This window comes from Coffea eugenioides, chromosome 1, assembly GCF_003713205.1.
Source record: "Coffea eugenioides isolate CCC68of chromosome 1, Ceug_1.0, whole genome shotgun sequence".
Taxonomy (NCBI): Eukaryota; Viridiplantae; Streptophyta; class Magnoliopsida; order Gentianales; family Rubiaceae; genus Coffea; species Coffea eugenioides.
The window spans coordinates 15,359,954-15,372,368 of record NC_040035.1 but is presented as its reverse complement, the minus strand read 5'-3'; the positions used below and the strand labels follow the sequence as shown (position 1 = coordinate 15,372,368).

Here is a 12,415-nt window from a genome sequence, read left to right as displayed (position 1 = left end):
AAACATAAACTTGAAAGGGGCTGAGAGGAGCTGGATATCGTCATTCGAGAAGGATACTGCTAGCTCTCCCTTGTATAATTCGTGAGGCTTGAGGCAAGAAGTGGCAGTTAAGGTGGGGGGTAAGAAGAGATAATCTCAGCGAAGGATCGTTTCCGTGGCGATGGATACGTGGGTTGCCCTTCACCCGAAGGATGAAGGGTAGCCATGGCTAACCCTAGAATTCAAACTAAGCTTGAGAGGAAGGTGCTTAGAGAGAATTTGCTTCGGAGAGGAAGTGATAATCCAAATTGGCCAAGAAATTTTGCTCTTATATGTAATATGTTAGAAATGTAATAGGATGAAAAGGCAAAAAATAATTATTTTAGAAATCCCTAAAAGCACATCAAGTCCATGCTTACCTTTTCCAGTTAATGCAATCACAATTCCTAACTATAGCCATTTCAAACTTATGTCCAAAAGTCGTACCAAAATTATTTTGAGTGATACTAGAACATTTGCATTAAATTCAATTTCTCCCCTCATTATAGCTTTTATTTTATTAATTGTTTGCATATCTTTGTTCAATTGAAACTAACTTAACAAAGAGGGTGCTCAATTGAAATTAATTTAACAAAAAGTGTGCTGTTTAAGGTAAAGAAAATTGTTGTGCCGTTATGAAGTGCTTTTAGGGTTTTTGTGGGTATTTTAAATAAATTTCTCTTTAGATATCACTAGTATGATATGTATTTTAGTGTTAAAAAATATGTATTTTTGAAATTTATTTACTACCATGTCTTGATGATCACATCAACTTTTGATTAGCTTTTCTATGTTTCTATTTATTTGGGGATGTTGGAACATGTTTGCCATATAGTTAATTCAATACAAATTGTAGTTCATCTTTAAAACGTCAACTATTACTATTTAAAATCTGGGACCCCATTGTTCCCAATTCTAAATATTAGGACCAACTTTGTAAAGTCAAAATTATTGATTAATGGTAATTTGGTTTCAACTACCAAGCATTATGTGACAGCCCCACCTCACCCTAAGGCGAACCAAAGGGTTCGGCGGACCGCCTGCCCAACTCTCGCCAGGACTACGGAGTCGATTCACACAAACCCAATATGGTACGCGCGATAGGACCCAAAGAAAATGAACAATTGGAAACTACTAAGGTGAGAACATGCTTACCAAACCATAAAATCATAATCTCAACGGAATACATTTAATAGACAAGGTTAAACACTTATACATATATTTACATTGGAGTCTTGAACAAATTAACATACAGTGCAATCCAAGGTATTCATACTACACAAAATACAATTAGGGCTTCGTTTTCAAAAAAAACTTAACAACATGACATATATACTAGCTTGACCCTTTTCTTCCAAAACCGTGATTTCCAAGTTTGTCCCCTGTAAGGAAAACAAAGGTAACAGAAAGGGGTAAACTTACGCTTAATGAGGTACCAAACATATAGGGGTAAAATCATGGCCTTTCACGTTTAACCAATCAGATACATATACCAGATATAAAGGAAAGCAGTTAGACACAGTGATTCAAAGGGAAAGGATACAAGTGGCTCTCAGGAGCCAGATTTCTATTTGCAGTACTTGATCCGAAGCCGTTGACTCTCCGTCAACGTAAATAGAACCAACATATCCGTAGACCCCACTTTACACCAATTTTCGTCCACCAAACATACCCCTACCGGGCCCAAACGCCGAACAGGAACAGTAATGGTAATACTCGAGTATACCGGAATCAAGAGTCTCAATACCCAAAGATTTCCAGAACAGACTACCGTGGTTCGTTATCTAATCGACCAGGCCCTTGCCGGCCCGACTTGAGTAACTAACCACAGGTGTTGAGCTCAAAGGTCACAGAAAGGTCGTTGGATACCAGCCTCCAAACGACGTCCGAACAGACTCAGATACAGTTAACAGATTATACACAGTAAATAGGCATACAGACAGACAAGAGAACGAGTGTGATAAAGTACACCCTCGTCTCAAATAGAATAAACAGATGATACAGTCATTCAACTCATAGATTGCAGGTGCAGAAACCAAGTTAAGCAACAAATGAGGGGAGTGGTACACTCACCGGTTCCAGTACAGATACTTCAAAAGTTTTTTACCCAAAGTGGCTTTAATCTCCAAGAAACCCTAAAATAATCAAGATAAAACAATTATAGTTCGCATATCCACAAACCCGGTAAATGGAATGCATAAATGAGGCCCGACTACATGTCGTACGCCTTTCCAGGTTAAGTACTAGTACAAAAGAATAAAAATATGACTTTTGAGTAAAAAGAGAACAGTTGGTCCTAGGGTTACAAACAACCCTCAAAACCCTTCATTTTTAGTAAGATCAACTCAACTTGAAGGAATCGCGTAGCCCTAAAATTTTGGGCAGCATGCCCTCTGTATTTTGCTATATTCCAGCCATTTATGGCTTCATTGTTTTTCCTCAAGTCAGTCCAATTCAACACATAAGAAATCTCAATACAATAGCCCTTCAACTAGGCTCAAGTTCATCCAAATACAAAGCAAGTCTAGGAATGCAACTAGAAATCAAGTTTTAAGGACAAAAGCTAAATAACAGGTTTGACGTCTCTTAGCGGAACAGACACAACCGAAGCTACGCTTATCGGATTGGGGTGAAATTTATACCGTTTTGAAGCTAAGATAAAGGTCTACAACTTTTATGAAGACCACTTAGTGCAGTTCATAGTGTATCTAGGTCAAAATTTCAAATTACAGAACCAGCATCTCACAATCAGACCAGTTAACCGCACTATGATTAAACGGCAATAACTCAGGCTACCGAAGTCCGATTGAGGTGTATCTTATGGCGTTTCAAAGCCAAGACATATACTTACATTTCTTATGAAGACTTTTAAAACTAAATCATGCATTTTAAGAGTCAAAAATTGAAATCTCCACGAAGACAGAAAACTGTCCGCGAAAATAGGGCTTATGGGCAGTCAAGGGTATTTCAGTCATTTCATAGGCTACAGTACTCCGATTGAGCTGAAATTTTACAGGCAGCTATAAAATATCATTTCCTACAACTTTTATGTTTTGTACTAAGCCTAATTCGGCCTCTAACCTAGTCAAACAGAACCAAGAAGAACAGGGCAAATCAAAACCCTAAAACTGGAATTTCCGCACAAAACCGAAATTTTTCCGCAAACAATCGTAATTAGCACACAAGGGATCCATTTAACACAATTTAGATCCATCAATTCAAGGCCAACCATAACCATCATATGAAAACAGAAAAATTCCCACAAAAATCAGAAATTTAGCCAACTCCACTCTAATCCATAAAATCTTCCATAAAACCAACTAGTTAGCTACCATAAGTCACCAATTGACCATTATTAGAAACAATAAGTGAGTTCCAAGCAAAATACCTTAACTCCTCAAGAAAGGTAGTAGCTTAGGGGTTTTTCTTCCAAAACAACTTCACCAAGTTCTTCAAACTCCCTTAGCAAGTCGATTTTGTGGACTAATTCAAGAGTTAATCGGTTGGATTTCAAGATTTGTGCAAGAAATGGAAGATATAGTTGAAGCTTTCTTTTATTTTCTCTCAAGGTGGAGTTCGGCCAAGGAGGATAGCAAATGAAGATGATTTGGGTCAAAATAGGAGTTTTAGTAAAGTTAAAGAAAAGTTAGGCAAGTCAACTTCCAATTGGATCGCGACACTTGGCCCTTCGTAAGTGTATTCTTATCCCTTTGTCTACCAAACTTAACCTAGATAACTATTCTCTAATTATCTCCTAACACCTTGTAAAATAATATCTCTTCATACAAAACTTCAATTAATCGTCAAAATTTTATCGCATTTAGCGCACTAGCGGGTCCCACGTCTTCAACGCACTTCAAACTTATCAAGACTAACTTATACTATGAAAAATGATTTCAAAACTATATTTACTTATAAAAATCTCGGAAAAAGCAATATAATAGGGTTTCACGAAGAAAATACATGCAAGAAAAGAAAATAACATATTATGAGATAAAAAAAATTTACGGGTCCTCACACATTATCAAATTCTGTTAATTATCGTTCTTTTGCTTAAAATTAAAAACTTAGGGGAATATATTTGTTTTGATCAAAACATCAGAGGGCAGTTAAGCACATGAGCCAAATATCAGGGATCAAACTGCATTTCTCCATTTATTGCCTCCATCTCTTCCCCAAGTCCCTTTAACAGTTTAGCTTACTAATTTTGGAAAATCCATTGCAACCATCTTGTGCTTTACATATTAATTACCATCTCCTACATGCAACATATGCTATGTAGACAAAATATAACATATTACTCAAAACAAGAAAATTTTTTATCACAGGTTAATTTCACTGTGCTTGATGGAATAGGTCTTGGGTGTGGACATCAAATCAGTAGTAGAGGAGGTAGACAAGTTGTGCTTTTGGGTGATGGAGGAAGAAAGCGAAAGTGGTTTGTGCAAAGCATTGTGAATGTTGGATTGGAAAACAAGTTGGGAAGGCTAAAGGAACAGGAGAACTAGGATGATAGACAATCGAAAATGGTGAAGAAAGGCAAGGCGGCTGGGGAGGGGCGGGATTGGGGACCGGGGGGGGGGTGGTGAAGAAAGGCAAGACAGCATAGGATATTTATTGGAAATTTTGCCTATATCACTAGCTGTACCTAGACATGCTTTTTGATTGTTATAGTTACTCGGACCTATATTTCGTTACAATTATTAGAAATCTCAAGGAATGTTTCTAAAATTATCCTACAAGTTACAAAAATTAAAAATGAAGAGGCTAATAAATTTTTTTAGAGAATTAAATTTAAGGTTTTCGATCATTAGTCAAAGACACAAAAATGGATAAAGATTGATAGTGAGAAACAAATAAATTTATGAGTAAACGTCATCACTCCCAGCCAACCACACCCTCACTCAACACACTTCTTGAAATTATGTACAACTCAATCCATATAAAATCAGTTTGCCTTGATATCTAGAAATTAAAACGCAAAAGAATAACTTAAAAAATTCAACATTAAGAAAAGGAAAAAACGATTCACACTTTCAAAGTCCAGATCTGCCATGAATATTCTAGGTATCTAAGGTGCAATAAAAGGAAAAAGATAGCTTGGACTTGACACTGTAATGTTTGAACAGACTACGGATAAACACCTAAACTATTTCCATTTCAGACATATTGTTCATGAGATCCAAGAACTGGACCTCAATCTAAGGAGCACAAAAAATTTTCCTACTCCAATCATGAAGATTAAAGTACCAGGACAAAAGAACATATTACAATACACATATAGCAATTTCCCAAAGGAGTTCGTTCACCAATTAGAGGATAATCACCTGTTAGCGAAGTACAGAGGTGATTAAATTAAGATACGTGGGTGTATTCATATTCCAAACCCTCCACCCACATCCCTTTGTTTCGATGAACTAAAAATTAAATAAATTTGCAATACACAAAATTAGGTGGAGAAATATGTTGCGTTGCAAAAATGAACTGCCCGCCCCTAACTCAAGGCCTTATTTAACCCTAATTTGCAAACAATAGCTTCAGATGTGCACACACTAGATATTTTCACGGTGCTCGGAGAACCTTGTACCAAAAGGTAATGACAAATAAAAATTAAACCAGGCACTATTAACTATAAGAGCTGACGAGTCTTAATGATAACAAATTATAATTGAGCAGCTTTGCTAAAGTTGAAATCAATTCGAACCGAAAAATTTTAACCCTCTCCCAATGATGAAGTTTGTGGGAACCAATTTCCCTAACGAAGAATAACAATAAATGTTTGGGGCAAAACACCCACCCCCCCCCCCCCCCTCTTCTTCCTCTCTCTCCCTAGCCTCTAGTTATTGAACTGCGCAAAAATTTTTCCTGACTTGACTCGACCAAAAACATTTTCATCACCATCTAATATGGAATCAAGAACATGGTCCTTAGGCACCACCAGAACCATATTTCTTTCCAAAAACAATTAACTGAAGCTTGTCATAACCAGCAAGGACCCCAGCGCCAGCAACGGCACGAAGGATGTTTGCACCAGCACCCTTGAACAAAGATTTAGCACCCTCATTCTTCAAGATTTGTGCAAACGCGTCAAATGAGCTCTTGTACTTGACAGCTTCACCAGATGTCATCATCATTCTTCTTCTAACAGTGTCTATTGGATAAGAAGCAAGGCCAGCACCGTTTGTGATGAGCCAACCAAGAGCAAAGCTAGCAAAGAAACTATCCTGTAACCAGACAGAAGACATCAGAAGACCTTATATTGGAGTAACAATTAAGAAACAAAATTGTCCCAAGTTTCCAACAGAAGAGTAGTACAAAGTCAGATTGTCAGTAGAATTATCAGCTACCTTAGAAAAAAGTCATCACATTAGAATTATCAGCTACCTGTACCTAACTAAATTCAGAGATATGACACTAATTGGCATTGGTCCAATCAGTAAGAAGTTAAAATCATCATAAGCCAACTGCAATACACATAAAACTACAGTCAAGAAACACACTGACCTGCAAATTTCCTGTCAAAACCACTGGCTTCAAAGAATCATACATTCCAAAATACAGGCCACGGTACACAATGATACCCACACATGAAATGTTGAACCCACGGTAAAGACCAGCAATACCATCAGTCTGCAAGGTCTTCTTGTAGACATCAACCAAACCATTAAATTGCCTTTCACCACCCTTCTTTGCAGCCTTGGCATCATTTGCAAGACGGGTACGAGCATAGTCCAAAGAATAGACAAAAAGAAGGGAAGAAGCACCAGCAGCACCACCTGATAAAAGGTTACCGGCAAACCATTTCCAGTAACCATCCTTGTCCTTCTTGAAATTGAAAAGCCTCTTGAAGTAGTCCTTGAATGCAAAGTTCAAGGCCTGCATAACATGTACAGGCGGTTAACAAAACATGAACAAAGATAATAGACACAAAAGTTCTCATGCGTGTAGTTGGTAAATGAAGTCTTGAAAAAGTGTGTGTGGAAACCTGTGTAGGGAAGTAACGGATGACATTAGCAGTGTTTCCTCTCCACAATGATATAAATCCTTCATCTTGAATGGTTCGATTGAAGCAGTTTCCAATTCCCTTGTATGGCTCAGACAGACGACCAGCCTTAATCATTTCATCTTGGTTCTGGATCAAAAGCTTAACACGCTCAATAGGAGCAGCAGCAGTTTTTGACACAGCAGCTGAAACCCCACCCATGAGAAAGTCAATGGCAAAGCTTCCAATGCCTTTCTCTGCAGGAGCCTGGACAAATACTGGTGATGCATTTGCAGCAACCAATGACAGTTCCTGGGTAGCACGGCAAGACTGCACCACAGTATGCAATCCTGCATTCGAGTAATTGCCATATGCAAAGCACCTCTGGTGAAAAGCAGGTCTCCGGAAGCCTCCATAGCGGCCTTGAATATCTTGGGACAGACTGCTACTCAAATGCAGCTGATTAGCTAGTTTCTGAGCAACAGTTGGGCACTGACGCTGATCAGCCATTTTCACTTACACTGGAACCCCTGCCGAGGACAAAATCAAATGACACTAAACCTTGTTAGCATTTTCAGGACACTGACTAGTTAAGAGAGTTGTCACACTACAGACTGCATTTGGCACTAGAAACCTATAAAACTTCAATAACAAGAACGTATTTGTTTTATCCCTCGACATGAATCTATAATACTAGTAAATGTTACATAAGAAAAACTATTCACATCACAATTCCATACAAAACAATAAAGCCGGAAAAGTGTGCATGTGTAAACAACCAACTTAAAGTTTCCTTGTTTGGTTAAGTATCAGCTCTTCATTTTTAAGTAACAGAATGGCCAACAACATTAACACTTAATCAAAATAAACCATTGATGCCCTTGTCAGAAGCAATAAAATACTATCCATTGACACCAATATTAAACCCTATGCAATATAATCATTGTACACCCTACAATGCCCTAATTCTTCATACTCAAGACATCACCACCTTAATCTAAATGTATTACATCAACTTAACAGCAGGGAAAGAAATAGTATCCAACATGCAACTTATTGTTTCAGAAACCCCATTGTCAAAGAACACCCATTTCATGGAATGACAACTTTGACTATTCACAAAATGTAACAACAACAACAAAAAATCACTCTCTTAAAGCCCCTTTTATCTGGTTATAAAAAACCCATGTATCAACCAGAAAAAACAAAGAATGCCAAATTTAAATTTTGTTTAAACGGATAGACAGGAATGACATGAGAAACCTGCAGACCCACAGCAGAAAATCAAACACATGCTAAACCACAAAGAAAATTTACAACACACTCTAAGAAAACAGTAAAACTAGGAAAAGTAGCCCCAGATTAAATACAAGTACACAAGAAATAGTAACGAAACAAACAAATTTATTAACCTTGACTAATTTCAAACAACTTGGATCCACGAAAATTGAATTCTTCAAACAAAATCAAAACCCGATTCAACAGTAGCACAACGTCAGATCCATAACCAGCAAACCAACAATCAAACCATCAACAGATCCTAATCCGTAAAAGAGATAGATCTACACAAATCCAGATATTTCAATGAAACAGAAAACTAAAACCAAAACGAACCCCCAAAAAAAAGAAAAAAGAGAGAGGACCTTATATCGCAGACAGATCTAGAAAAAAGACCACGTGGAAGACTGAGGACAAAAAGAAAAGACAGAAATGAAACACAGATCTTCAATATATAACGAATTAAAAACGAAAAAAGAGGGTTAAGATCAGGACGAATTAGCGATTTCGGACCGTGAAAAAAGGAGAGAGAAGGGGAGTTGGGAAATACCTGCGTTCGACTCGCCTTGGAAGTCGCGGTGTAAGCATGGAGGAGAGAAGAACGAGGAGCGCAGCGAGGAAACGGAATGAGAAAGAAGAGGCAGGCTTTGAGGAATGGACGACTATTAATATGCGACGGGGAACAAGTGAATAGAATTTTATAGCAGTGTGCGTGACCGAGCTGGATTCTAGGTGGGATCTAGCAGTGTGCGACGGGGTCATGGCAGGTGCGGAGGGTGGGATCTGAACTCTAAACGCCGATCTGCCTAGCCGGACACGTTGATTTCGGTGAGATCGAGGTCAGCTGGGTTGATCTTGACCGTTGAAAATTCTCTTCGCTCCTACAACCCTACAACCTCAGAGAATCCTTTTCTCATGGAGTGACAATTGGGAGAATTTACTGTTTGGGTCTTCACACGAGCTTAGAATTACACTCTTGTACCATTACCTTTTTTTTTTCTTGGTGAAAAGCTGCATTTTCTGGTACTTGGGGACTCCAATGATCCAATCTAGTACTTGGAGGCGTTTGGTAAGAGGGTATCGGATTCGGGGAATGGAATGAACCCCATAAATGGTGTTTGGTTCACTGGAATGGGAATTAAAATCTTGGAATGATTTCTAAAAATTTGGTGTTTCTCCATTCCCAAGTATTTTGGTGGGTTTTGTCCGATTCCCAAGTTCGATTCCAAGAAACAAATCCAATTACATATTATAATTATACAATGATATAATTAATATTTATATATATTTTATTTATTATATATTATAATATATACATATATATAATATATTATAATTATAATATTAGTACATTATATAAATATATATTATAATTATTTAGTTAAATATAATTATATTTATATAATATATATTATAAATTTATGAATATTATATAATAATATATTTATAATATATATGTATATCTATAAATGTATATTATATGTGCATATAATTAAAATAAATACATGTATATAATATTAATAAATTATATAATTATATTTATATTTATTATTTTAAATATAATAATATATAATAACTATATCTAATTAATATGCATTATATTTATATAAAATATTAGTACAATTAATATTTATATATTATATAAATATAATTATATATTTATATTATAACTTTCATATAATTATAATTAATTATATATAGTATTTAATTTAATTAGTTACAAACTTATAATAATGATATTATTATATTATATAATTATATATTATAATTATTTAGTTAAATATAATTATACTTATATAATATATATTATAAATTTATTAATATTATATAATAATATATTTATAATATATATGTATATTTATAAATGTATATTATATGTGCGTATAATTATAATATATACATGTATGTAATATTAATAAATTATATAATTATTATTATTATTATTATTTTAAATATAATAATATATAATAACAACTATATTTAATATGTAATATATATTACATTTATATAAAATATTTGTATAATTAATATTTGTATATATTATATAATTATAATTGTATATTTATATTATAACATTTGTATATTTATATTTAATTATATATATAATATTTAATTTAATTAGTTACAAACTTATAATAATAATAATATTAGTTATATATATTATATAATGTGTAACGACTCCACCTCCCCCTAAGGCGAACCAAAGGGTTTAGCGGACCGCCTGCCCAGCTCTCGCCGGGACTCATTCACTTACTGCATTCCTCAAGTAAATTACAAGGTACAACTCAAATAATACATCCAATTCTCCAAAATTACATATCATAAGCGAAGCGGAAACTAGTTCTAAGCGTAAAATGTAGATTTACATCCGATTCAATTCCAAATATTTATACAAGCCCAAAAGTACATAAACCAAAACCAAAACTAAACTATACAAGATGTACGCCATCCAGCCACACAAAGATCCAAAAACAAGTTCTTCCTTTACTTCGATCCCTGTGGGGAGAAGAAGATAGTAGGGGGTGAGTTAGAAGCTCAGCGAGTGACCAGTAAAATCAACAGCCAAGTATATTTCACAATAAAGCATTGATATGATGTCATGATGCAGTAATCAAATGTTCATTTATTGCTCATGTGAGCCAGTGAAGTTCTTGTATTTAAATATCCAATGCTCGTTTAGATTAGGTAACCGTGAAACAGAAGTAAGGAGCCATCGGGCTCCAAAGAATATGTAAACAATAGTGGAGACATTGGTTCTAAGCACAAGACTTTCCAGGAACTCATTGGAGCCAAATTATGTCATGGCACACACCCGAACCCAAATGATATGCAATGGAGTAATAAATGCAAGAATTAGTTCAAAAGTAACTTTGGGAACAGTCGAGGGATCACTCACTCCAATTATAGTGTTTCAAGCATTCACGTTCAACTATACTCTAGGTTTGAAGTCCAAATCTGCGATAGAAATCCAATTTGAGAACTTTGAAACACGAGTAAGATTCGAAACTTAAACGTTCCGTTCATTAAGAATCAACCAATTGAAATTCATTTGAAAGACATTCATGAAACACTTGCTCGCTTTTCAAATCGTAAGGTTTTTGTAGTATATATACTTGGAAAACAACACTTGAGTTGAAAGTACAAAGAAATACAAGTTTACATTGGCCATTATATCTTTTCCTCAAGGGTACAAGTTCGTTTAGGTTTTTAACGTATAACCCTCGATAACAAAGTAGTAAAGGTGCTCGCTAGTTTAAGTGATAATCACTTAACCTTTACACAAGTTACAAGTATAGTTTTCTAGTCCTCGAGCGTAAATTCGGGCAGCATGCCCTTTGTGTTTACCTAATTTTCCAGCCATTTAGGCTTCATTATTTTTCCTCAGCCACAACCCAAAGTCACGTATATCATAATTCAGGTCAAAAGCCGTTCCATAGGCTCCTAATATCATAAGAATAAGAATCACAATAATAACAAGTGCAGAAATACAATCTAGCAAAAGACAAATTTGACGTGTGAATGCGGAAATAACATATCCGAGGCTACGCTTATCGGATTAAGGCGTAACCTATGCCGTTTCGAAGCTAAGACATAGGGATACAATGTTCATGAAGGTCACCTAGTCCAGTTTCTAATGCAACTTAGTCAAATCCTCAAATTACAGAACCAAAATCTAACTCGTCGGCTATTTAACCACATTGTACTGTAATGGTCATATCTCAGGTTATAAAAGTCCGATTCAGGTGTTCTTAGAGTCATTTAAAATCTAAGTCAGAATACTACAACTTTCATGTTTTGGAAAAAAGCTAAATCAGTACGGATCCTAGTGGAAAAACGTGATAAACTGGACAAACTGACGAAACGGACTGCTGGGGAAAAACTTAAAATAGTAAGGGTATTTTGGACTTTTCATGACCTACGTTGCTCTGATTGAGCTGAAATTTTGTAGGCACCTATAAAATACTATTATCTACAACTTTTATTCTTTGACCTAAGACCAATTCAGCCTCTAACATATAGCTACAAAACCAGACAGAAAGGAAGAACAATTTTCCAGAATTTTGGAATTTTCAGATTTTAATGCAATCTTCCTTAATTTCTCACTTCCAAAACCCCTTATATAAACTTAATTACAAC

The 12,415-nt window shown here is 35.5% G+C and overlaps 1 protein-coding gene across 1 annotated transcript; it reads right to left on the bottom strand.

The window, feature by feature from the left end:
* Positions 1-5,831: 5,831 nt before the first annotated feature.
* On the bottom strand, positions 5,832-9,135 carry LOC113778295 (ADP,ATP carrier protein, mitochondrial). The gene is made up of 4 exons (XM_027323652.1): positions 8,829-9,135; positions 7,004-7,530; positions 6,523-6,894; positions 5,832-6,242 (listed from the first exon to the last, which is right to left on the bottom strand). The coding sequence occupies exons 2-4, from the start codon at positions 7,508-7,510 to the stop codon at positions 5,946-5,948; spliced, it is 1,176 nt and encodes a 391-aa protein (XP_027179453.1). The 5' UTR covers positions 7,511-7,530; positions 8,829-9,135; the 3' UTR covers positions 5,832-5,945.
* Between the last annotated feature and the right edge of the window lie 3,280 nt (positions 9,136-12,415).

Coding starts and splice junctions, on each gene's coding strand:
- LOC113778295 (XM_027323652.1), bottom strand. CDS start 7,510: ATGGCTGATCAGCGTCAGTGCCCAACTGTTGCTCAGAAACTAGCTAAT. Junction 6,895..7,003: donor TCCGTTACTTCCCTACACAG/GTTTCCACACAC, acceptor CATGTTATGCAG/GCCTTGAACTTTGCATTCAA. Junction 6,243..6,522: donor TTTTGACAGGAAATTTGCAG/GTCAGTGTGTTT, acceptor GTCTGGTTACAG/GATAGTTTCTTTGCTAGCTT.